Below are 27,720 nucleotides of genomic sequence, written 5' to 3'. Positions count from 1 at the left end.
GCATTCCACCTCAGCTGACTTGACCACCATGTTCATGGCTAGGGAGAAGAGGACAAGAGAGATGGTGCAGCCTGTAATTATCCCTTTCCCAATGCGATGCCAGTCCGATGTCTATGACCCAGAAGTAACTCTCATCCTGAAGTTATTGTAATAATCCAGGATGAGGTCCTTGATCTTACTGGGTACATGGTGGAGGTGGAGAGCGAGCTCAACCAGCTTGTGTGGTATGGACCTGTAGGCATTGGTCAGGTCCAACCACAACACAGCTAGGTCGCCTTTGTTCTCATGGGCCTCTCTGACGAGTTGCGTGATGACCCCAGTATGTTCCAAGCAGCCAGGAGCAGAGATCCCTCCCTTCTGTACTGATGAGTCAATATAGCTGTTCTTGAGGAGGAACTCGGTCAGTCTTCATGAGACGATGCTAAAAAACACCTTCCCTTCCACGCTCAGCAGTGAGATGTTTCGAAACTGACTGATGTCTCGTGAGTTCTCCTCTTTGGGGATCCAAACTCCCTCAGCATGCCTCCACTAGTCGGCCACTTTTCCCCTTCTCCAAATTACCTTCAGGATCCTCCACAGGTGCCGTAGAAGCTCCGGGCAGCGCTTGTAGACCAGATAAGGAATTCCACTGGGGCCTGGTGCTGACGCAGAGCAGGCCGCCTTGATGACCCCCTCAACCTCCTTCAGGCTTGGCTCCTTCAGGTTGAACTCCATTGTTGGGGGATCTGGGCTGATGAGAGCTTTGTTGGCCTCCAGTTCCAGATCTGTCAGAGGGTCGCTCACAGTGTCCTGGAGGAAGCGGTTTACTTGGTCTATAGAGCACTCAAGCTGGCCACTGCGGTTGTCCCCTAGCAGTTGTTTGGTAAGGCCAAAGGGGTTGGCGATGAAAGCCGCTCGCTTCCTTGCCCTCTCCCTCCCCCATCTCCGGTGCCACTCTGCTCTGCGAAGAGTCATCAGCTTCTTGCACAGGATGTTTTTCAGTTCCGCTAAGGGTTGCTTCTCCTCCTCAGTTGCAGCCTTGTACTGCTTCTTGAGGGTACGAAGCTCCTGGCGCAGATGATGTATCCGGATGGCCCTTCGGCTCATTGTGTAGGAAGTGGGTTTTGATTTTCCTTTGTCCACCTGCCCAAATCTTTCTGAGGCATAGCTGATGATGATGGTGGTCATCGATGTGAGTTGGCTGTCCGCGTCTCCTTTGGCTGTGGCTTGGATAATGTCTGACACATCCTTGTCAAACTGCTGTCACTCGCTCCTTTTGCTGGCTGGGGGCCACTTAATCCACTGCTGTGGACTTACTCTGCTAGGATTTAGAGTCTGAGGTATGTGGAGGGACTGGGCTCTGTGGGTTGCCTCCTGGCCAGGCTCCTCCTGCGTCTCACCAGGTACAAGACCTGAGCGTTGTACCTCATTGTCTTTCTCCAAGCATTTCATTCTAGCCTGATGGATTTTCAGGCCACGATGGTTCTTGCACAGCTTTCCGCAAATGCATGTTACATTCGTCGTTTGTCCGTCTGCCTGGGTCATCACCGTGTGGTCCGTCTGATTGGAGATCTCATCCTCCCCCCCACCGGGATCTCCTGGGGGGAACTCACTGTAGGGCTACCCCCAGAATATTAACAGTAGTAGTAGTACTTAAACTAGGGTTTCCCAGAAATCAAAGCACTAAACAAAATGAATTCCAATAATGAAAGAACCAGTCCCAAAAATAAAGAAATACGGTACACTATAACAATGCACAAAAATACAAAATTAAAGAGCTGATCGTACTGAAAAAAGATCCAACATACAGTAGTGTTCAGAATAATAGTAGTGCTATGTGACTAAAAAGATTAATCCAGGTTTTGAGTATATTTCTTATTGTTACATGGGAAACAAGGTACCAGTAGATTCAGTAGATTCTCAAAAATCCAACAAGACCAAGCATTCTTGATATGCACACTCTTAAGGCTATGAAATTGGGCTATTAGTAAAAAAAAAAAAAAGTAGAAAAGGGGGTGTTCACAATAATAGTAGTGTGGCATTCAGTCAGTGAGTTCGTCAATTTTGTGGAACAAACAGGTGTGAATCAGGTGTCCCCTATGTAAGGATGAAGCCAGCACCTGTTGAACATGCTTTTCTCTTTGAAAGCCTGACGAAAATGGGACATTCAAGACATTGTTCAGAAAAACAGCTTAGTTCGATTAAAAAGTTGATTGGAGAGGGGAAAACTTATATGCAGGTGCAAAGAATTATAGGCTGTTCATCTACAATGATCTCCAATGCTTTAAAATGGACAAAAAAACCAGTGAGGCGTGGAAGAAAATGAAAAACAACCATCAAAATGGATAGAAGAATAACCAGAATTCTTCTAACACTACTGTATATTTGACTCAAAATTAGTGTTGGGTCATTGCTCAAAAAAAGTAATGTATTACATTACTTACTATTTAAAAAAAGTAAGCCTTACTTTATTGTGTGTGGAAAGTAAGTCATTACTTTACTCGTTAGTTTTGCGGTTGTCAAACAGACCGCAGTCAAACCCATGAGCACTACACACATACAGATGAGAACAAAATTATTAACTTCCGGATGCTAATAGTCAACTGTGTGTCCTTTTTGCTGGATAACAGCTTGCAGTTGTTTGCTATAGTTTGAACAAGTCTCAGACATTTCTCCTGAGGAATCCCAGTCTATTCTTCTTTGGCGAATCTCTCAAGCTCCTCCAGATTTGATGGTCTTCTGGCATTGATTTATTGTACTTACAAAATGAGAGAGACTGAGACCAGGAACACACAAATGTTAACACTGTCGATATCGTGGGTTTTTTTTTCCCTTTGTATCCATCATGCCAGAATACAACTATAATCAATGAAATATTGTCTATTACCACTAACTCTCTACTTTACAAGAGATGGAACAGATGGTGGGCATAAGTAACATACAATTGCTTACTTACCGTACACACAAACACAATTACAGACAAATGACACTCTGTTACTTGTTAACCGCTGTGTCATACTGGAATGCCTCATTTATACCCCCATGCAAAGGGAAATGTAGATTTCTTATGGCTTACATTCGGGATAGAACCATGACCCTCTGTGGCTCTCCGCACTGCTGACCACAGGAAACTGGTGGGGAATAATCCAGCCTCTCCTCAGTTATGAATTTTATAGAGGAAGTCTGGTGAAAACATTTGTTCTACAAAATGGGGTGTGATTCATTTTTACTCTGCTACTTTTCCAATGAGGTGCTGCAGCGTGGGGTGTGAGTGAGGGAGAAGTCACACACCGAAGAACAGAGTGAGAAAGAAAGAAGAGCGAATTAGATATCAGGTAACGTGACAACACATGCTTCAGGAAAGAGTGGGAGTACACTGTAAAACTAAAATACTTGTGAATACTGTCAGATAAATGCCTGCTTCCGTTATATTGACTCATGATGTATGTAACACAGGGACATTAAAATTAAATGTGGCTGTTTGATTCATTTGCTATTAAATTTCTCAGATGGTTTTATACTTGATACATTTTGGATTAACTTACCAGCAAAACTGTCATTTTTTTTATTATTATTTCATTCTGCATTCCAGAGGAAGATGGCACTGTATTATTGGTCCCTGTGACATTGGCTGTTGGCATTCTGGTGTATGGCATCACCACATACACCACACCACAGAACCGCTTTGGGCTCTGTATGGCAACCACCCAGGTAGACACCCGGGCAATCCTCACATTCTGAAAGCAATATGCTACAGCCAGGTGATATGTAAGCATTCCCTTGCCCTTTTCGGGTTTCTGGGATCTGCAACACTGGATCATGCTTAAAGAAATGTGCAGTGTGGCCAAAATGTCGTAGCTGATGTACCTCATCTGAGTCTACCTTAGTAACCCTTCATTTGACAAAACGTCATTCTGGCAGTACCCAAAGATCTCCTGAAGACACCTAGTACCAAAGACATTTGGCCTTAGGTTACTGGTTGCCAACAAAGTCTCACAACCATATAGTAAGACAGCTCTCTCTTGAGAATGAGACTATCTGTATAAAAGATAAATAAAAAGACAGGAAGTACCAGAGCCCAAAAGACTTGGATCTTTGTTATCATGCAAAAGTATCTGCATCTCCAAACACTTCTGTCCAGCGACCTTATGACTCCAAAATGCTTCCTAACCATCTCGTAATCTCAAAGCCCAAGGACTTGGAAAGATGAATATCACTGCTGAGATGAGTAAATCTCTCTACAAGTTTAACACGTTCGCTGCATACAGACAGACATCTGATGGTCAGGACCACAAAGTCATTGAAAGTCTTGATCTTAGTATTGATCCTACACAATCACAAACTCAGATACACCAATGCAACTGTAAAATCAGTTTCGGAAGATTAAAAGCTTCCAAAAAAAAAAAAAGTGTACTCTTGTTGGCACCACTTGCCATGCACCATGTCTTCCATGACACTGATACCACGGCCAAAGAAAAGGACCCATTAAATATGATACCAGTTGTTGATCACAGCTAGCTGGCATACCTGCGCTCCTCATGTTTGGGTCCAGGTCTGGCATCTCTTTGACCGCCTCAGGACTCACACTATAGATGGATGCTCCTGCCTCATTTGTTATACTGGGAAAAGAAAGACAATATGTCAGTAGGGTGACAGAGAAGTGAGAAAAATAAGTGGAAGGAATGACAGTGAAAAGGTGAGAGAGAGAAAGAAAGACAGAAAGAAAGACAGAAAGAAAGAAAGAAAGAAAGAAAGAAAGAAAGAAAGAAAGAAAGAAAGAAAGAAAGAAAGAAAGAAAAAGAACGAACAGGTGATTTTTTTTTTCACACCGGCTTCTGGCTAAAATTGGATGAAATGTAAAATGTGAGACTCACAATTAAGAAACAGTGATTTGGAAAGTCAGCGGTTGAAAATTTCACCCACTTATGTTGTTTCTGGTTGTCACCACCTATGGTTTACCAGTGGTGATACACACACACACACACACACACACACACACACACACACACACACACACACACTCACTCACTCACTCACTCACTCACTCACTCACTCACTCACTCACTCACTCACTCACTCACTCACTCACTCACTCACTCACTCACTCACTCACTCACTCTGTGTGTGTGTGTGTGTGTGTAAGTCACCTCTTAGTAACCAAACATACATCCCAATTCGTGTAACACTACTGTCACCTAGTGGTACATTGGATGTACTTGCTGTATAAGTCTCCATGGGGCCATTGGTGGAAGCAGGCTGTGACAGATTCAGTAATTCTTTGATATAAAGTTTTATTCGATACACTGTGTAAAAAGAAAACTAATAATAATAATACTTCAACAACTACATTTATTCTACAAACATTATTTCTCAATAAATGGTTCAGATATTTATAATGCAATTGAACCTATGACCCTCAGACCACAAGTTTATTTATCTGATTTTAGGGCACAAATTCATTAAATAAGCAAAATAATTAAATAATTGAATAAGCAAAGCTAAGGTTTTTTAAAATCTGATTTCACTGAAACTGGAGAGTTCTTCTAAAAGTATAATTATCTCTCCTTCAAGAGTAAAGAGTTCAGACAGGAATTACTTTCCTTCATCCATGTCATCATATTGTGTCCAACAGTTTTAGGATGACTCGTGCTTACTAAGGCAATATCATATGATGCATCTCTTAAACACAAACGTCTAATTCCTGTCCAATCTGAAGACATTGGACAGGAATAATGTTAGTAGTTTAGGAGGAGTTGCACTCACAAGACTCATGAGCAGGCAGACAAACAGACAGACACTATATACTCCTCTTAACTTTTATTGACAAGGGTATAACAAAGAAACATTGTACTGAATACTTTGAACCATAGGACTGCGGTCTTATAAGCTAGGAAACATTGAAAATGAACCATTGTAAGTAAGTCCCTTCAGCTTCTCCCTTTTAGTTTTATGCCAGATGCCCTTCCTGACGCAACTCCACATTACATGGCAAATTTTAGTTATGTGACATTATCTGGTTTATGCCTGTTAAATCTTTTAGCTCTCCAACATTAGTTGGTGCTACCCTTTCACAATAAAGCTCTTCACAGATCTGTGTGCAGCTGCTGTTTGTGTGACATTAAAATGCTTTTATTTTGACACACAGAGGAGAATTTGAGTAAGCAGCAGTAGCTGGCAGAGCTGTTGGCTGCCCTGCGAGGAAACGCTGACTGCAACACTCTCAGAAATGTGAGCACAGATGTCTCTGAACTCATACTGGACACCTGGAAAATTTTGGTTTATACTATGTGAACTGGATGGACAAACTAACAAATATATAAGTCATAAGTACAACGAGAATGCATTCCTCAGAACATATTGGTGTTGGTGGTGGTGGGAGGAAGGTAAGACTACATAAGACTGAAAGCTGACAAAAGTTAATGATGTTATTTGTGCATTCTGAAGAAGGATGTTTATTTTTGATTATCTCACTATCAGGATGGCGGTACAACCAAACCACTGATACCCCGTGTCCATGTAGCTGACATGCAAGTGAAGCTGGCATACTGTTTAGTGCTCCTGTTCTCGAGGGTGGGTGGATCAAGAGCAATAAAAGAGAAAAAAAAAATACGGGTGGAGGGGTGCTTTATCCTCAGGGCTGATCATTATAGCACAAGGGTCAGCACAGCCACACAGTTAATGCTTCTGTACGTGCATGTCTGTGCACGCACACACTCACAGAGACATGCTGTCCCAGGGGCCTGGACCGTGTCACGCCAACCTTGCCAATTATAAATATCTTCTTAATGAAGACTGGCAGAGGCCTTCTGACAAGAAACACAATTAAAATGAACTCATCCTCCCTCCCTCTTTTGCATCCTTTCTACTCACCCCTTCCTCCACCCCACTGTTCTTTTAGTCCGCTCCCTGTCTATCGTACTGACAGCTGACATATCGCCACTGTGACGCTACTAATGAGCACTGGCACATGACCTTCAAAGAGGTCAAAGTGGAGCTGGTCATTAACCTGACACTCAAGCACATACACACACAGTACAGAACAAGCAGTGACCAGAAGAACTAACGTCACTTGCCATAACCATTACAGCGTGGAGACTCTGAGCCCAAAGTGAAAAACTTATACAGGAGGAGCAGCATCTGTCTGGACATTGACTTCCACACTCTTATCCTGAATTAGCTAACTTTTCCAGAAAACTACATGGAAATCCATTACCTGAAACTTAAGTAAATAAGTAAAGTTTATTTATATAGCACCTTTCAAGATAAAATCACAAAGTGCTTTACAGCAAAACAAAATAAAAAAGAAACAGAAATTAAAACAGCAGTAACATAAAACTAGTTAAAAGCAGGCTTGTACACGTGGATCTTGATATTCTCTTTAAAAGTTTCAACAGAGTCCACAGAACATAGATGCAGTGGCAGTGCAGTCCACAGTTTGGGAGCCAAAACCTCAAATGCTCAGTTTCCTTTGGTCTTCAGTCTTGACCTTGGGACAACCAACAGGTTCTGGTCTGAGGATTTCAGAGACCTGCTTGTTACATAAGGGTGCTAGAGTTCACTGATGCAGGGAGGCATTTGACTGTAAAGAGCTCTAAAAGTCAATCAATCAATCAATCAATCAATCAATTTTTTTTTATATAGCGCCAAATCACAACAAACAGTTGCCCCAAGGCGCTTTATATTGAAAGGCAAGGCCATACAATAATTATGTAAAACCCCAACGGTCAAAACGACCCCCTGTGAGCAAGCACTTGGCTAAAGTGGGAAGGAAAAACTCCCTTTTAACAGGAAGAAACCTCCAGCAGAACCAGGCTCAGGGAGGGGCAGTCTTCTGCTGGGACTGGTTGGGGCTGAGGGAGAGAACCAGGAAAAAGACATGCTGTGGAGGGGAGCAGAGATCGATCACTAATGATTGCAGAGTGGTGCATACAGAGCAAAAAGAGAAAGAAACAGTGCATCATGGGAACCCCCCAGCAGTCTACGTCTATAGCAGCATAACTAAGGGATGGTTCAGGGTCACCTGATCCAGCCCTAACTATAAGCTTTAGCAAAAAGGAAAGTTTTAAGCCTAATCTTAAAAGTAGAGAGGGTGTCTGTCTCCCTGATCTGAATTGGGAGCTGGTTCTACAGGCGTGGAGCCTGAAAGCTGAAGGCTCTGCCTCCCATTCTACTCTTACAAACCCTAGGAACTACAAGTAAGCCTGCAGTCTGAGAGCGAAGCGCTCTATTGGGGTGATATGGTACTACGAGGTCCCTAAGATAAGATGGGACCTGATTATTCAAAACCTTATAAGTAAGAAGAAGAATTTTAAATTATATTCTAGAATTAACAGGAAGCCAATGAAGAGAGGCCAATATGGGTGAGATATGCTCTCTCCTTCTAGTCCCCGTCAGTACTCTAGCTGCAGCATTTTGAATTAACTGAAGGCTTTTTAGGGAACTTTTAGGACAACCTGATAATAATGAATTACAATAGTCCAGCCTAGAGGAAATAAATGCATGAATTAGTTTTTCAGCATCACTCTGAGACAAGACCTTTCTGATTTTAGAGTTATTGCGTAAATGCAAAAAAGCAGTCCTACATATTTGTTTAATATGCGCTTTGAATGACATATCCTGATCAAAAATGACTCCAAGATTTCTCACAGTATTACTAGAGGCCAGGGCAATGCCATCCAGAGTAAGGATCTGGTTAGACACCATGTTTCTAAGATTTGTGGGGCCAAGTACAATAACTTCAGTTTTATCTGAGTTTAAAAGCAGGAAATTAGAGGTCATCCATGTCTTTATGTCTGTAAGACAATCCTGCAGTTTAGCTAATTGGTGTGTGTCCTCTGGCTTCATGGATAGATAAAGCTGGGTATCATCTGCGTAACAATGAAAATTTAAGCAATACCGTCTAATAATACTACCTAAGGGAAGCATGTATAAAGTGAATAAAATTGGTCCTAGCACAGAACCTTGTGGAACTCCATAATTAACCCTAGTCTGTGAAGAAGACTATGAGGGCTAGTACCCACTCATAGCTGAGTGGACTGGGACAATGGAAATGAAGTGTGTTGTCTAAGTATATATAGACAGGCAGCATGAGCAGGAATTGAACCCAGGTCTACATATTGGTAAGCAAATTCCTATCCCACTATATAAATCTTGGAGGGGTCTGAAATTTTGATCTTAGGTGCACATCCACTGTGAGAGACAATCTATTTTTTTTTTCTTTTCGGAAATCACAATGTATGATTTTTTAATAATTTATTTTTATGTTACTGCTGCAAAAAAGTATTTGAACACCTGTGAAAATAAATGTTAATATCTGGTACAGTAGCCTTTGTTTGCAATTACAGAGGTCAAATGTTTCCTGTAGTTCTTGACAAAGTTTGCACACACTGCAGCAGGGATTTTGGCCCACTCCTCCACACAGATCTTCTCCAAATCTTTCAGGTTTGGAGTTTCAGCTCCCTCCAAAGATTTTTTATTGAGTCCAGGTCTGGAGACTGGCCAGGCCACTCCAGGACATTGAAATGCTTCTTACGGAGCCCCCCCTTAGTTGCCCTGGCTGTGTGTTTGGGGTCATTGTCATGCTGGAAGACCCAGTCATGACCCATCTTCAATGATCTTACTGAGAGAAGGAGGTTGTTTGCCAAAATCTCGCAATACATGACCCACAGCTTTGTCCCTGGTGTCCTTAGACAGCTCTTTGGTCTTGGCTATGGTGGACAGGCTGGCGTGTGATTGATTGAGTGTGTGATCAGGTGTCTTTTATACAGGTAACAAGTTCAAACAGGTGCAATTAATACAGGTAAAGAGTGCAGAATAAGAGAGCTTCTTAAAGAAAAATTAACAGGTCTGTGTGAGCCAGAATTCTTGCTGGTTGGTAGGTGTTCAAATACTTACTTGCAGCAGTAACATACAAATAAATTATTAAAAAAAAAATCATACATTGTGATTTCTGGATGTTTTTTTTTTTAGATTATGTCTCTCACAGTGGACATGCACCTAAAATGAACATTTCAGACCCCTCCATGATTTCTAAGTGGGAGAACTTGCAAAACCACAGGGTGTTCAAATACTTATTTTCCTCACTGTATTATATTATATATATATATATATATATATATATATATATATATATATATATATATATATATATATATAAAATAATAAATTAAAAAGTGTGTGTGACTCATACCTAAGACTTGTGCACAGTAGTATATTTAAGCATGGCATTAGATATATTCATATAGACCAGGGGTGGCCAAGTTCGATCCTCGAGAGCCACATTCCTGACACTCTTAGTTGTCTCCCTGCTCCAACACACCTGAATCCAATGAAAGGCTCATTAAAAGTCTGCTAACGAGTCTTTCATTGGATTCAGGTGTGCTGGAGCTGGGAGACAACTAAGAGTGTCAGGAATGTGGCTCTCGAGGACCGAACTTGGCCACCCCTGATATAGACAATAATAAGTGTTTCCCTAATGCAGAGATTGTAGTATTCTTTACTTCTGTCTGTTCTTCAACACTGTCTTGCAGAGATCAATTGAAACAGGGGAAGTATTTTGGCTGCTTTTGCTCAAGAAAGAGAGAAAAAAAAAAGACAAAACAGAGGAAGAATAAGAGAGAAGCAGAAGAGTTAAAAACGAGATAGGATCAGGAAATGTGTGCAAGAAGGTGCAGGAGAAAAAGAGAGCGAGACCACTAGTCCCTATCATGTCTAATTTAATTAAACCCGCCGCTGGGGTAGCTGGGTAACAGTCCTGTCCCAGACAGAGGTCACAGTCCCTCTTTGCCAAAGGATTCATAGCTTTCACACTAGCAACAGCATCAGCCTGGCAGCCAGCAGAAGGCTGTCTCCTCTCAAGCTCTCTCCATCAAATCGTGGTTTGTTGACGCTCAGACACAGACGCTCCCTGAAAGTCAGTGGTCGCCTTTTCATATAAGGGATCACTCAGTGGAGTTTTGGGGTTGTAATTTATTCCCTTTTCCCATCTACTGCACGCACGCACACACACACACACACACACACACACACACAAAAAACCCCTTCAATAAAACAAGCACTGAAATGGATACACCGTTTGATACCTCGGCATAGGCTTCTGGCACATGCTTTGCTTTAATCTGAATTAAAAACATCTCATCAGATCCATCATAAATGAACATGGCAATAATATCACCAACACAGAACTAAAAAGTCAGGGGAAGGAAAAAGCTTGGTTTAATGAAAGAGAATTTGAAAAGCAAAATGCAAAGACCTTCATTAAACTAATTAAACAAATGTGTTTTGACCAGCCTTTAGCAAACTGAAGTGTCCTTCAGTTTGTTAAATCTGAAAATTGTCTTATTTCTGTGCATGTCATTGAGTCCAAGACGAATTTCCCTGTAGGGACAATAAAGTCTATCATATTGTATCGTGCATCCAAACCTTTAATTACAGTTGAACAACATATGACACAAAGACCGGCCCACATGTCTGGAATGACTGAGCGAGACAAATCCACACAAACGACTACACGACTTGTATATGTTCAATTATTTTCCTTATTTTCAGTTAGCATTTTTACATGGACAATGTTATCAGGATTTCCTTTTAATTTATTATGTTATTCAGAAGTGTTGTGTACCTGCAGGAAATGGCGACTGCTTTGTGTATGCTCCAAGTTTATAAAGACCCTGAATTTAATCCGACTTATCACCACTATTAACAGTCAAAAGGGTCAAACTGAACACTGTATGTGCTAAAAAGGCCCAAAAAAGGGAAGGGAAAAAATTCCAAAACCTGAACATGTACAGTGCATCCAGAAAGTATTCACAGCACTTCATTTTTTCCACATTTTGTTGTTACAGCCTTATTTCAAAATGGAAAAAATATTTTTTTTCCCTCAAAACTCTACACACAATACCCCATAATGACAATGTGAAAAAGGTTTGTTTTGTTTATTTTATTTTTTTTAGATTTTTACAAATGTATTAAAAATAAAAAAAACTAAGAAATCACACATACATAAGTATTCACAGCCTTTGTTGTGAAGCTCAAAATTGAGCTCAGGTGCATCCTGTTTCCACTGTTCATCCTTGAGATCTTAATTGGAGTCCACCTGGGGTAAATTCAGTTGATTAGACATGATTTGGAAAAACACACACCTGTCTACATATAAGGTCTCACAGTTGACAGTGCATGTCAGAGCACAAACCAAGCATAAAGTCAAAGAAACCGTGTGTAGACCTCCAAGACAGGACTGTCTCTATGCACAAATCTGGCGAAGGATACAGAAACATTTTTGCTGCTTTGAAGGTCCCAATGAGCACAGTGGCCTCCATCATCTGTAAATGGAGGAAGTTCAGATCCAGCAAGGCTCTTCCTAGAGCTGCCCGCCTGTCTAAACGGAGTGATCGGGGGAGAAGTGCCTTAATCATGGAGGTGACCAAGAACCCAATGGTCACTCTGTCAGAGCTCCAGGATTTCTCTGTGGGGAGAGGAGAACCTTCCAGAAGGATAATTATCTCTGCAGTAATCCACCAATTAGGCCTGTAAGGTAGAGTGGCCAGACGGAAGCCACTCCATAGTGAAAAGCACATGGCAGCCTGCCTGGGGTTTGCCAAAGGCACCTGAAGGACTCTCAGACCATGAGAAACAAATCTTTTGGTCTGCTGAGACACAGACTGAACTCTTTAGCGTGAATGCCAGACGTCATACTTGGTGAAAACCAGGCACCATCCCTACAGTGAAGCATGGTGGTGGCAGCGTCATGCTGTGGGGATGTTTTTCAGTATCAGGAACTGGGAGACTAGTCAGGATTGAGGGAAAGATGAATGCAGCAACGTACAGAGACATCCTGGATGAAAACCTGCTCCAGAGTGCTCTTGATCTCAGACTGGGGCAACTGTTCATCATTCATCCAAAAAGGCTCTTCGTTGGGTTCAAATAGACATTTAAAAGAAAAAAAGAGCCTGTAATAAGTGGCGCATGATGTCCACTATCAAAAAGCTCCACTTTTGCCCTGCTCAATACCATTGTTGTGCTTCAGTGTCTGGTCAAGATAGATGATTCAAGTAGTTCTCATCTCCACAAATATGACATAGACAATCCAAAAAAGTAATTATGATGAGAGTCAGCTTTATGGACTACTCAAGCATATTATTGCTAGATGCCAGGTTGCAATACAGACTCAAGAACCTCAGTTGGAAAACAGCCATTCATGCAAAAGTATAACTTCATTAGGTTCGTTCCTTTCTTGTATGCTGGGAAGGAGATGTGGCGCACTGTTAATATGTTAGACCGAAGGTTTGGTAAGAATTCTCAATTTCTACCTCCTTTTTCTGGAGAAATGGGGACCTCAGCAGGGACCAATTAATAGAAAGCCACCTGCTAAAGTTCTCAAAGGTACCACGAGAGGGAGCCACCTGGCTGCCAACTTCCACAACCTGCTGCAGAACGTTTGTCTACTAGAAAATAAACTGAATTCATAACTCTTTACTTCTCAACGGATCCCCTTCGGCACCATGCCCCTTAAGATTCACACTTATAAGCTGGAGAAAACATAAAAGGGGGCACAAGATACAACACACCACACTGTAGGATAAATGATTACTTTAAAATTGTAACAAACCTATTATCAGCTAAGGCACCAACCATGTTTGCAGTGTATCTGCAGACAAATACGGTGTAAAAGTGTGAAAAAAACTTTCTTTTTCTTACAATTATCAAGTGATGATTAGATGCCAACATTTTCTCTTGATTAATATTAACAGCTTTGTTTCAGTTTCTGCATGTGTGACTTTTGATAGCATGGAATCTTTGTATTATGGTTTAATTAGCAAACCATTTACAATCATCTGTGAATGAAAAGCTGTTATATGGCATCTGATCCGGATGAATTCAAAACTTCAAAATTCAAAAAGAATTCAAAAATTCAAAATAATGGCAAACTCAAAACACTGTTTTGCAATATTTCCAAACATTTGCAACACCCTTGTGTCAGAACATTGCTCCTACAGCTGTAGCAAAACAAAGCCGCACAGAGCACTGGTACCAGCTAGACGGGTTACAAGTGTTCATTCATATCAAATCAGAAATTCCAGTCAACGTAGAGTCTCTACGTGCAATAGCATGTACGTTTCTCATCTATCATTTAGTGTGATTGTTTAACTACGTTGACTGACAAATTTCAGTTAATGACATTTTGTGCATATCTGCCTATAACATACTTTTAAATATCTGACCCAGAAATTGAAAATGACCAATCTACCAGTTGTGGCACTCAACTTAAGTGGTTTGTAAAGATGAGACCTATGCTTTTAAAAATAACACCTTAATTTGTAATTCAGCGTTATTATAGTTAAGAGATTTTACCATATTAAAGGTTTTAGGGTTTTTTTTTTTTACCTGTATACAGCTGGAAAAATAAAGCTCTTTGCTCTTTAATTTTATCATCAGTAATATTCAGAAGCTGAAAATGATAAATACTGTTCAAGTAGTTTGTAAATGGTGTAAAACATCTAGTACATTAAAAAACAAAACGTACTTGGAAACTTTGTCAGAGTGATCAAATCAAATCAAATCAATTTTATTTATATAGCGCCAAATCACTTCAACAGTTGCCCCAAAGCACTTTATATTGCAAGGCAAAAGCCATACAATAATTACAGAAAAACCCCAACGATCAAAACAACCCCCTATGAGCAAGCACTTGGCGACAGTGGGAAGGAAAAACTCCCTTTTAACAGGAAGAAACCTCCAGCAGAACCAGGCTCAGGGAGGGGCAGTCTTCTGCTGGGACTGGTTGGGGCTGAGGGGAGAGAATCAGGAAAAAGACATGCTGTGGAAGACAGCAGAGATCAATCACTAATGATTAAATGCAGAGTGGTGCATACAGAGCAAAAAGAGAAAGAAACACTCAGTGCATCATGGGAACCCCCCAGCAGTCTAAGTCTATAGCAGCATAACTAAGGGATGGTTCAGGGTTACCTGATCCAGCCCTAACTATAAGCTTTAGCAAAAAGGAAAGTTTTAAGCCTAATCTTAAAAGTAGAGAGGGTGTCTGTCTCCCTGATCCGAATTGGGAGCTGGTTCCACAGGAGAGGAGCCTGAAAGCTGATGGCTCTGCCTCCCATTCTACACTTAAAAACCCTAGGAACTACAAGTAAGTCTGCAGTCTGAGAGCGAAGCGCTCTATTGGGGTGATATGGTACTAAGAGCTCTCTCCTTCTAGTCCCCGTCAGTACTCTAGCTGCAGCATTTTGAATTAACTGAAGGCTTTTCAGGGAACTTTTAGGACAACCTGATATTAATGAATTACAATAGTCCAGCCTAGAGGAAATAAATGCATGAATTAGTTTTTCAGCATGACTCTGAGACAAGACCGTTCTAATTTTAGAGATATTGCGCAAATGTAAAAAAGCAGTCCTACATATTTACTTAATATGTGCATTGAAGGACATATCCTGATCAAAAATGGCTCCAAGATTTCTCACAGTATTACTAGAGGTCAGGGTAATGCCATCCAGAGTAAGGAGCTGGTTAGACACCATGTTGCTGGGATTTGTGGGGCCAAGTACAATAACTTCAGTTTTATCTGAATTTAAAAGCAGGAAATTAGAGGTCATCCATGTCTTTATGTCTGTAAGACATTCCTGCAGTTTAACTAATTGGTGTGTGTCCTCTGGCTTCATGGATAGATAAAGCTGGGTATCATCTGCGTAACAATGAAAATTTAAGCAATGCTTTCTAATAATACTGCCTAAGGGAAGCATGAATAAAGTGAATAAAATTGGTCCTTGCACAGAACCTTGTGGAACTCCATAATTAACCTTAGTCTGTGAAGAAGACTCCCCATTTACATGAACAAATTGTAATCTATTAGATAAATATGATTCAAACCACCGCAGCGCAGTGCCTTTAATACCTATGGCATTAATACCATCACAGCAACAGTGATCACAGCAACACCACAGTCAAGGGATATTTACAGAAAAAATATTGACAAACAAGTACATTCTTGATGCAAATTAGGGCAAGGTATGCTTGTGTGGCCTTCAAAAAAATGTGTGCATGATGTGTTCATCTGTGAGCGCATGTTGACATATGTATTTGGACATTTAGCAGGCTTGGTACGAGTTCTTTAATAATGCGTGGTCCTTCTGTAAACATGCCGGTGTTACATGCATGATGCACAATACCGTGTAGAGGTAAACATCTCAGGATACAGTGTGCAAAAGAAATTCATCAGTTTAATAAATGAATAAGCTACCCACATAATTCTCACTTTCACGCCACAAAGTGTACACTCAGTAACATAAATAATGGAAAGCACCACAGGGCTGATGCATACTCCATGTACTGTACACACTACAATATAAATGTACAAGTAAATATACATATCAGACACCCTGCCTGGCCTCAGTTTACTGGTGTAACAGGAATTGTGATATACTCATGCAAACAAACACAAATAAGTTGTTCTGTCCTGGCTACTCAAACAGCTTTGGTCCATTGTTCAGTCAGCTGCAAATCTTGACCTTAGGGAGACAAACTGAGGGAAGCACCATCTCTATCCATCGCTCTCTGACACACATGCACACACAAACGTCGGATTTGAAGACGACATTTTTCACAGAGAAAAGCGTCCAAATGGCAGGTGTCAGGGACCGTCAGTCTCCAGCAAGGCGCTAGAAGGCACGCAGGCACACACACACATAAACTCCAACTGCCAGTCTAAGGCATGTTTGAAAAGAGCAAAGCCTCACAGACACTCATGTCAATCTGGTAGCAGGGAAGGGCTGCACTTGTGTCTCACAACACCAGCATGCAAACAAGCACGATATGCCACAAAGACTCATCACACACATTTGTCACATGCAGGACCATCACAAGGAACAGCGGCACCCTCGGGGAGGTTGGCTTGGAGGACGACACAGAAGCGAGGGATGAAGGGACAGCAGCTGAACACCAATGAGGCACAGCAAAACAGGGTTGGTTGAAATGATAAATAATGGAATCTACAGTAATCACATAATTTCATGCTTACCATCTGCATCTTACAAATGATAAAGGTGATTCAGAAGCCTTCAATTAGCCATGGTCCTACCATCTGCTTTTGAAGTACGTATTACCCTGTGCATTGGTAAAGCTGTGATAGCAGGGTATTTTTTTTTTTTTTTTTTTGGTTGGTTGATTAGTTGGGTGTGTGTGTGTGTGTGTGTAAGATAACTTTAAAAAATACTCAAATGATTCCAGTCATCCACTTGTAACTTTGTAGGTGTTGTTTTCACTGACAACTCTGTTCCCATGGAAAGTTTCGGTATTCATTCAACAAACAGTGTAAAAAACTACAGACATAATGCAGGACTAGAAGAGCACAGCTGTGAAGACATTTCACCACCTACTGACTAAAGGCAAGAGATGGAAGAGTAATCTGGGAATTTTAAAAGGTTGTTAAACTTAATTCCTCATTGACCAGCGGACCCTTAGTTCAGTTCCCCATCACACAGTAAGGCACCCTCTACCAAGGTCCTTAATCACCAATTTGCTCCAGATGTACAGCTAAGCACTTTTAATGGTATACCATGTAACCATAGTATAAATCCCATGGTTACATTTATTAGCCTACAAAGTATTATTTACTATTTTAAAGAACAGAACTTCCTCCAATTTTTCCAACAATTTTAACATAAATAACAACATGATGAAAGGTGCCAATTTTTTTTCCAGCGCAACTTTCCCATGTACCTGTGGATTTATGTTATATATCTAATTTTAAAACAAAGCCCATACTCAAGCTGAAGAATATGACCCCCAGTTAGGATCTTCTCAGACTGCACCAGTGGGTTTAAATAGAATTGTAAATGGTAAATGGACTGTATTTATATAGGGGTTTTCCATCTGCATCAGAAGCTCAAAGTGCTTTACAATGATGCCTCACATTCACCCACTCACAGAGACACACCAATGTCAGGGTGCTGCCATGCAAGGTGCTCACTACACATTAGGAGCAATTTAGGGATTAAGGACCTTGCCCAAGGGCCCTAAGTGATTTTCCGGTGTGGCTTGGTTTTGAACGGAGGATCCTCTGGTCTGAAACCCAACATTTAACCACTAGACCATCACTTCCCAGTGATGTCCCCCACCTCCCTCCCCTTGTGTAAAAAGATGGCACACGTCATCCATCTTGAGCAACATAATCTTCTGGCTGCACTTTCATCCTGCTCAAAGTCATTGTTATGGCACAGTATCTGATTCATGTTGTCTACTATCCCTAAATATGACACAGAGTATCCACAAAAATGAATTCTGATACACTGAGACAAAGTGAAATTCCACCATCCTGGCAGTGAGAGTGGTAGGCTGTGCAAAGCAAAAAAAAAAATTAAATTCTTTCTCCTTGCCATTACAACAAGGACAAAACAGATTACTGTAATTACTGTAAAACAGATTTTACTGTAGGTAGCAAGCATTTTTCTTGGAATGCTGTGTTCTTTTTCAGCCATGCACACCGCCCCTTGTTATGTCCAAATAACTCAATTTTAGTTTCATCAGTCCACAGCACCTTATTCCAAAATGAAGCTGGCTTGTCCAAATGTGTTTTAGCATACCTCAAGTGACTCTGTTTGTGGTGTGTGTACAGAAAAGGCTTCCTCTGCATTACAGCATCATACAGCATCTCTTTGTGCAAAGAGCGCTATATAGTTGAACAATGCACAAAGACACTATCTGCAGTAAGATCATGTTGTCGGTCTTTGGCACAGGTCTGTGGGTTGACTATGACTGTTCTCACCATCCTTCGCTTCAGCTTATCTGAGATTTTTCTTGGCCTGCCACTTCAGGCCTTAACTAGTACTGTGCCTGCTCACTATGTTCCTCACAGTGGAAACTGACAAATGAAATCTGAGATAGCTTTTTGCATCCTTTCCCTAAACCATGATGTTGAACAATCTTTGTTTTCAAGTCATTTGAGAGTTGTTAAAGACTCCCATGTTGCCACTCATTAGAAGAGATACAAAGAGGGGAAACATTTGCAAATGGCCACCTTAAATACCCTTTCTCATGTTTGGATTCACCTGGGTAAGGAGGTCAAGGGACAATGAGCTTACCAAACCAATTTTGTGTTTCAATAATTAGTGCTAAATGTATTCAAATCAATAAAATGACAAGGGTGCCCAAATTTATGCACCTGCCTAATTTTGTTTAAATAATTATTGCACACTTTCTGTAAATACTAGAAACTTCATTTCACTTCTCAAATATCAGTGTGTTCGTCTTCTATATGATATATTTAACTGAAATTTCTGATCCAGACAACCAATGATTTATAAAGGAAAATCATGAAAATTATCAGGGGTGCCTAAACTTTTGCATACAACTTTAAGTGTTGACCCCACCTTCCAGTAAGAGGTTAGTTATTTTGTACCTCGTTCCTTAGAGAATGAGCCTAATTTGTCTGTCCCTCTTCCTATCCACATATGAAACCTTCAATGAGGTTCAAGTGCCTGAATTTCACTCAGTCATCACTGGTCCTGCCACTGTGTGTTCATCACTCACTCAGCTTGGCCCTGGGAGCATGCCTGGACAGAGGACATGACAGGGGATATACACACCCAGAGTCATAAATACAGTCTACACCACTGTCCCTCAGGTCCATCAACTAGCCAGTAAAAATGATCTCATCCCACCAGGAGTAAGCTCGAGGGAAAGACATTCAAGGACTTATAATAAGTATGTGTATGTGCTGATGGAGGCCTAAATGAGTGTGAAACTCCTCGAGTGTGCATCTTACTGCTACTGCATAAGTTGCTCTGAACAACTTTTAAATATGGGAAAATATTGACAAAGAGAAGGAAAAAAATACAGGGCTGGGAGGACAAATCAGAACAGTTGACTATGACTAGCTCATATCCAATTAGTCGACTAATCTTCTTTTTGACGACTAGTCAGCTAATTCGGATAGGATATGACTTTCCCAGTTTAAAAGCAAATCATGAAAAATAGTGGTATGGTACCTCAGTCATCCTTCTACCAAGGTAGTTCCAGTATCTCCTTAATAAGCCACAACATCACCAGAGCAGACAGGAATTAGTGGTTGTAATGTGTTCTGATTTGACCCCAAGATGTTTTGCCAGTAGGCATTCCCAGAAAACATCCAAAGGGAGGCACCTAGGGGTAGGGGAGTTGAATGAAGCCTAGACACACCCTAATCTCAGTTACTGAATAAACACCTATCAGGCTAGCCTTGTTTCGGGTGTTTTATTAAAACATAGTTTTGAGGACTGGTGATGCTTTTTATGACTGGTAGCTTGGCTGTGGGTTTAAGAATTATGACCACTTTATTTCCTCAGTAATCGCGGATTACTGTATAAAAAAATCAACAATTTACCGATAGCTGCAAAAAGTGCTCATGCAGGTACCATATAATATTCAATGCAAAAATTTAAAATTATGATTTCACTCAATGGAAATACTCTTAGATGATCACTAGTACAATTAAATCTAAATTTGGACATTTTAACATGAGCTCCTATGGGAACCTGCTCACTTTTAGAGACAGTTTCAAGTGGCCATTCAAGGGACTGCAACTTTTTCTTCTTCAGATTGGTTTCATTTTTGACAGCTGGATGATGGGGCTTGCATTAAACATACAATAAGTATATGTATAAGTATAAGATACAAATATAGATTAAAGTATGTTGGCTTCAGGAAATCATTGAGTGCTGTCAAATTTCTGAGACTTACATCTTGAAATAAATGACTTTCATGTGCTATTAGTCCCAAGTCAATATGAATACAGTAGTACACAAAGGTAGCTGATAACTTGAGCTTTATGTGCTTTACTGCGCACAGTGGTGTTCCTACATGTGAGGCCGTATCAGCTCTTCTTACAAAAATGTGGAAATACCACAGGATGCAGGTGACAGACACCGCTGTGCACAACCAAGTAAAACATTCCACTGAAACACCCCCCCCAACCTCACCCACCCACACACACCCACACACACACACACACACACACACACTCACACTCACACTCACTCACGCATCGACATCTGTCTGGTGAGTGCAAAACACTGCAAGAGCTGTCTTATGAGCTTTGACAAATCCTGCACGCTCCACCAGTTGGTATTAAAAGCACAATGACAGACAAGGTCATGCTGCGCTGACCTGTCAAGGAGGCAGAAAGAAAAATCACATACACACATAAAACAGTCAGCAGCACACTCACTACCAACAGATGTTCTCGACAATGACAACAGCCACATATTTTCACATTAACAAATCAACATACCCAAAGGCTGCCTACTACCTTATGAGGCATCACTGTAAAGCGTTCTAAGCATCTACTTCAGATGGAAAGGTGCTACAAAAATGCAGTCCATTCAGCAAGGAAAATCCTTTTTCTTTTTTTTAAATTCACTGGATGAAACCCCAAGCAGACCAGTGCCAGTGGGGTGACCATCTGCTATGGCCATTTTATCAAGATGGAAAAGAAACCACAAAACAAAGTTGACCAAAAAATTAAAAGCTGCAGCTGAGACAGCCAATTATAGCTCATGTGCACGCTGGAAGGATAACCTAATGAATAACATACTTAAGCAATTATAACATAGACAGTAATTAATTAATTTGAACAGCAAGCACAGTTTGCAGCCATTCTGCTTTGTCTGCACTCGATCCTCTTATATGTTAGAACTGAAGCAGAGTAGTTACAGTATCTTCCAGAGTATAAGTCACACATTTTAAAAATGCCTCTAGAAGAGGAAAAACATACACACACATAGTAAGTCACACTGGAGTACAAGTTGTACCTTTTCTGTATTATCAGCTGATTTTTTTTTTTTTTTTTTTTGCATTATTGAAGGATACTTCTTACTTTTGGCATTTATCCTTTTATTATTGGAGGGTTTTTTAGTGCTTTGATTCCTGGGAAAGTCCTATATAAATTGTAATTATTATCATCATTATTATTATGAGTAACAAATGCGATTTTTCAGTATATAAGTACACCACAGTATAAGTTGCAGGACCTCCCAAACTAGCAAAAAAAAAAAAAAAAAAGACATACTCAGGAAAATTGTAACTTGGATTGTGGCTTGGAGACTGCTTGGGAACATCAGAAACTGTGTGTGTGTGTGTTTTTCCATGCAGAAGTGGAGCTTTGTCAGGAAGGACAACCAGTGTCAAATCATAAAGTGGATCTGTACTGGATCAGCTGTGGCAACACTGAACAATCAGGGGCACATGAGAGGCAAACTACAGGAACAGAAAGCACAGTTTTTGTTGTGATTATTTCACCTGAATACAGAAAGTTTTCATTTATACTATTTTCTTAAGGGCAGCACAGTGGATTAGCAGTTACCACTATTCCCTCACAGCGAGAAGGTACTAGGTTTGAATCCGACCTGGTACTTTCTGTGTGAAGTGTGCGTGTTCTCCCCCCGTTTGCGTGGGTTCCCTCCAGGTACTCCAGCTTTCTCCTCACACGTCCAACAACATACAGGTTAGTTGAGCTGGTGACTCTGAATTGAGTGTAGGCACGAGTGAGAGTGTGAATGAGTTCATCTGTCTGTGTGTCAGCCCTGAGATAGACTGGCTGCCTGTCCAGCGTGTCCCCCGCTTCTCACCTAATGGCTGCTGGGATAGGCCACATAACTATACAAGATTAATGTATACATTTATTGACTGTCTTCAGGAAAACCTCTGCTCCCAAGAAAGGACAGAAGAATGACTTAGTCCAAAAGACGGGACTACTCCAACAATGCTAAGGCAAAATTATAATCACACACACACACACACACACAATTCAAGTAAAGATGCCCCGCCGGCTGCCATTTCTGTCATTCTGGATGAGCAGTGGTGCGGAAGGACAGAGCAAAAGAAAATGAAGGTGGGGGTGGTGTGAAGGCTCACAGGGAGACAGAAAGCAGACGGCACAAATGGGGCTGTGGTCTTTAATGAACTACTACACCAGATGAGGAAAGACAAACAAAATAAATGAGGCAAAGCCTGACCTACTGTTACTTGAACTATGACTTAAATGTGTTTGTGCACATGTACATGCACACAGACACCGCAAGCATCTTACAGGGATAAAATGCAAGAAGCATTCAAGCTACAGTGTGGAGCATTTAGGGGTGATTATTAGAAGAAAGGGAATATAGCATTCATAACCATCTGTTCATTCATGTACAATTACCTTCAACAACAAATTGACTGGTTCATTCTAAGCTCATGAAAACACAATGATTCTACATGGAAGCAGACCCCCTCGTGGAGGCCACCATGTTAATACAGTAACCCAAAAAGGACATACTTACGCCACCTTTGGCTCAAATGCAAAGAGACTGAATAAAAAAGAAGAAGAAGAACCAGTGGTTGCTTGTCTACACAGTATCTACTGGTTGCTAGTGCAGGCTAACAAGTTTGAGAACGCCCATTTTTGTAAAATGACTGGCGACAGCATGATACAATATGCAACATGACCACTACATGACCCTGAATCCTACACACTGTAGCTTTAATTTTTATAATTTCACACCATACCTGAGCCCAGTGAAACGGAAAACGATGTTAATTCAAAATTAAAACACACCTTTGATTCTGGTTAAACACAAAGATAAAAATAAGTTCTGCAACCTTGACTTCTTCCCGTTTGTGATGTAGTTTTTTTTATTAAATATTTTCATGTATAAAATTCTAAAGACATACAGTATTATTTCATTTTGAGCTAAAATGGAGGATTAAATACTTACTTCCAAATGTTGAAGATAACCAAAAAAAAAAAAAGGGGGGGGGGGGTCCTATGTGTCTGTGTGCGTGCGCGTGTGTACTGGATGTGGGGGGTGTCATTGAATAAAGATGATAAATACAGAACAAGACATTTAATTAAAGAACATAAAGTGGATCAGCCCAGGAACAGTGTTAGTACAATGCAAATTCAATGCTGTATGTGTGCACGAGTTCCTGTCATCAGAAAGCTTCAATCATACTCATCATTGTGCCAGCAGCACATGATGATTAACTGATTAACTTTTTGCAAATCACTCAAAACAGTTTAAGATAAACTGTAACTGAGTACAAATTCACCCAACCGATGCTCTTAAATACAGATTGGTAACAGCCACAAAGTATACAAGAAACTGTGTCAATGAATTAAACACTGGACAATCAGAGCGAGCACTTTGACCCCAAGCTGTTTCTAATGCATTCAAAGGCATTCTCTGTCACTGCCATCATCATTGTTGCTGCAATGTGATTTTCCTGATGGCAGGTCAGGCTCTGCAGTGGGACAAGCTGCAGGGGACCAAGACCCTTCGTAATTAGCAACTCAGCGACGGTCACTACTTGAAGCCAGTCAGAACATTCTGGTGCACATTGCAAATGACTTTCTCACATCTAAGAGAATTACAGTAAAACATATTTATTTAGTAGCAGAGGAGTGACAAAGTGACTTCCACCAAGATTTAGAGTCTTGTTGAAAACCGTACGAAAATCATTTCCAGGCCAACTGTGTTCAACTCGTTTTTGTGGACGTGGATGACAGTCAACCACCCTCCCTGTAGGGGACACCAGTCTATCGCAGGTTACTTCACCAGCTATACTCAGAAAAATAATAAAGTGGAATTTCTTCTGCTAAGTATAAACTGACATAAAATGTCCTGTTGGGCTACTACAAAGGTATACAGTGGGGGAAATAAGTATTTGATCCCCTGTCAATTTTGCAGGTTTTCCCACCTACAAAGAATGGAGAGGTCTGTATTTTTTATTGCAGGTACAGTAGTGTTCAGAATAAGAGTAGTGCTATGTGAGTAAAAAGATTAATCCAGGTTTTGAGTATATTTCTTATTGTTACATGGGAAACAAGGTACCAGTAGATTCTCACAAATCCAACAAGACCAAGCATTCATGATATGCACACTCTTAAGGCTATGAAATTGGGCTATTAGTAAAAAAAAAAAAAGTAGAAAAGAGGGTGTTTAACTGTTTGAAGTTCACCAGTGACTATCTGGATGATCCAGAAGAGGCAAGGGAGAAGGTCATGTGGTCAGATGAGACCAGAATAGAGCTTTTTGGAATCAACTGCACTTGCTGTGTTTAGAGGATGAGAACAACCCCAAGAACACTGTCCCAACCGTGAAGCATGGGGGTGGAAACATCATACTCTGGGGGTGCTCTTCTGCATAGGGGACAGGACAACTGCACTGTATTGAAGGGAGGATGGATGGTAGGGGTGTCGGAAAAAAATCGATTCACGTCTGAATCGCGATTCTTATTTATTACGATTCTGAATCGATCCAAAATGTCCAAGAATCTATTTTTTAAAAGCATTTTTAAACATAATCTTGCTTACTCGCTGCGTGTACTGTTTGTCAGGCAATGGCTTCCATACTACAGCGTCCCCGCGAGGGGGGGGTGGTCCGGCGTGCTTCAAACACTCGTGCCCTGCAGAGTTCAGTGGCTGTAGCTTAGCATGGCGGACGAAGAGCTAATTCAGCCAGCACCGTCTTTGCTGAAGGCAAATGTTTGGGCGCATTTTGGATTTTATTATTTGCTGCGTAAGAAGGAGCTTGACATGACTTATGCAGTGTGCAGAATCTGCAAAATGAAAGTCAAGTACTTCGGAAACATTTCAAATCCGCAAGTCCACATGCTACGCTATCACCCGGAGCTAAAAGAGGGGAGCAGCGGTCTCTGCCGACTACTGACCAGCACTTCGCTAAACTGCCAGCCAACTCCGAACGAGCAAAGCAGATAAGTAAATTTACATCTAGAATCACTTTATTAACCTTGTAAAGCTGCATTTTCTTAAACATAAACATTTTTTAAGTAATAACTATTTCTCAGAGCTCTTTGAATCGAAAATCGATTCTGAATCGAATCGTCACCCCAAGAATCAGAATCGAATTGAATCGTGAGTTGTTGTACCACTCACATCCCTAATGGATGGGGTCATGTATTGCGAAATTTTGGCAAAAAAACCTCCTTCCCTCAGTAAGAGCACTAAAGATGGGTAGTGGTTGGGTCTTCCAGCATGACAATGGCCCCAAACACACAGCCAGGGCAACTAAGGAGGGGTTCCGTAAGAAGCATTTCAAGGTCCTGGAGTGGCCTGGCCAGTCTCCAGACCTGAACTCAATAGGAAATCTTTGGAGGGAGCTGAAACTCCGAACCTGAAAGATCTGGAGAAGATCTGTATGGAGGAGTGGACCAAAATCCCTGTTACAGTGTTAAAACTTGGTCAAGAACTACAAAAAACGTCTAACCTCTGTAATGGCAGACAAATGTTTCTGTACCAATTGGTGGTGGGCCGTTATCGGCGTTAACGTGCTGCGATAATGTGAGACTCTTATCGGGCGGTATAAAAAATATCGCCGTTAATCTATTCTCAAAGGTGGGCTGGGAGCTGGGTCTGTGCCTCGAAGCTTCGTTTAACGTTGTAGTACATATGCCAGGCCTGTGTGTGGCGCTGTAATGTCCCCAGAAAAACAAACAGAAGAAGAAGTAGCGCAAGCGCTAATCAAATTAGCATAAAAGCTACAGCTTTCCAACGCAACAAACAGGGAAATAAAGCCTTTTAGGAAAAAGGCGGTCCACGCTGATCATCCAAAATATCTTACTGTCCATTTAAAGGAAAGCAGTGTGTTTGTTTTGTGTTTTGTTTTTTTTAAACACAATTTCGTCCGCTGAACACACAACGCGCAGCGGCCGGCTGCTGCCTCTCTCTGCCCGGTGTGAGCGGCTCAGCACTGCCAGCTTCGTCCCGGCCAGACAGTTTCTGGAAGAAGTCCACTCTTTCTTCTGGGTGACAGTCATTACTTAGGTAGCACGCATATTCTGAATGAGCCATTTTAATCTAGATTAATTTCAAGATTTCAGTGAGATTAATCTAGATTAAAAAAAATAATCTATGACCACCCCTAGTACCAATTGTTAAGGTCTGTTTTTCTAGGGGGTCAAATACTTATTTCATGCAATAAAATGCAAATTATTTAAAAATCATACAATGTGATTTTCTGGATTTTTTTTTTTTATTCTGTCTCACAGTTGAAGTGTACCCATGATAAAAATTACAGACCTCTCCATTCTTTGTAGGTGGGAAAACTTGCAAAATTGACAGGGGATTAAATACTTATTTTCCCCCACCTTCATCTGTACCTTTGAAGTGTGTGCATGTGAGCGTGGGTATCAATGGGCCCAGATCATCAAACAAGATACAAAGAATAGCCTCACATCCATTCTTATACACACAAGCACAGTTCAGAATCCTTCTCAGCTGTGCTCTCAATGTTAACCTCAAGCCAACAAACACACATGGAACTCGGCTGAGAAAGAAAGAGAAGAAGCAAGAAGAGGCCGCTGCTTATTATGTTTGGACTGAGGTTCTGAACTGCAGACTAGGACTAGTTGCAGACACAATGTAGACCACAAAATGTCTCATTAATGGGAGTGAAGTGAAACAAAGTCCAGATGGCTTTAATAATAAAAAAAGTGCTTGAGGGACTCAATGCCGTTTGTCTCCCTCTCCATCTGTATCTCTTTCTCTGCACCACACATTTTTCTCCTCTAAAGTCATTATCCCTCTGTTCACCCACCAGCTCATCTTCACATAAGGACTCAGTGTTGCGACATCCAAACTAAAGCATCATTCCCAATCTAACATTTCCACAGATAAACTACCCTCCGCCTCATGAACACATCTCTAATGATCCGATACAACTAGACAAATATTAGTAATGGCATTAAAGTAAAACTGTGCTT

At 41.0% G+C, this 27,720-nt stretch overlaps 1 protein-coding gene and 1 long non-coding RNA gene across 2 annotated transcripts in view; one reads left to right on the top strand and one right to left on the bottom strand.

Annotated features, from left to right (window-relative positions):
- Positions 1–27,720, bottom strand: part of srbd1 (S1 RNA binding domain 1) — a 123,104-nt gene that overhangs the window by 64,832 nt on the left and 30,552 nt on the right. The window contains exon 15 of the mRNA XM_034184608.1: positions 4,507–4,598. Coding sequence (XP_034040499.1) covers positions 4,507–4,598 — 92 coding nt within the window. The remainder of the gene's footprint in view (positions 1–4,506; positions 4,599–27,720) is intronic.
- On the top strand, positions 136–18,081 carry LOC117523170. The gene is made up of 3 exons (XR_004564438.1): positions 136–147; positions 11,295–11,297; positions 17,983–18,081. It is a non-coding gene; the product is annotated as an uncharacterized LOC117523170 (long non-coding RNA).

The sequence above is a fragment of the Thalassophryne amazonica genome, chromosome 13 (genome assembly GCF_902500255.1).
Source record: "Thalassophryne amazonica chromosome 13, fThaAma1.1, whole genome shotgun sequence".
Classification (NCBI taxonomy): Eukaryota; Metazoa; Chordata; class Actinopteri; order Batrachoidiformes; family Batrachoididae; genus Thalassophryne; species Thalassophryne amazonica.
Note: the sequence above shows the minus strand (reverse complement) of the source record. Positions and strands in the feature narration are given on the sequence as shown.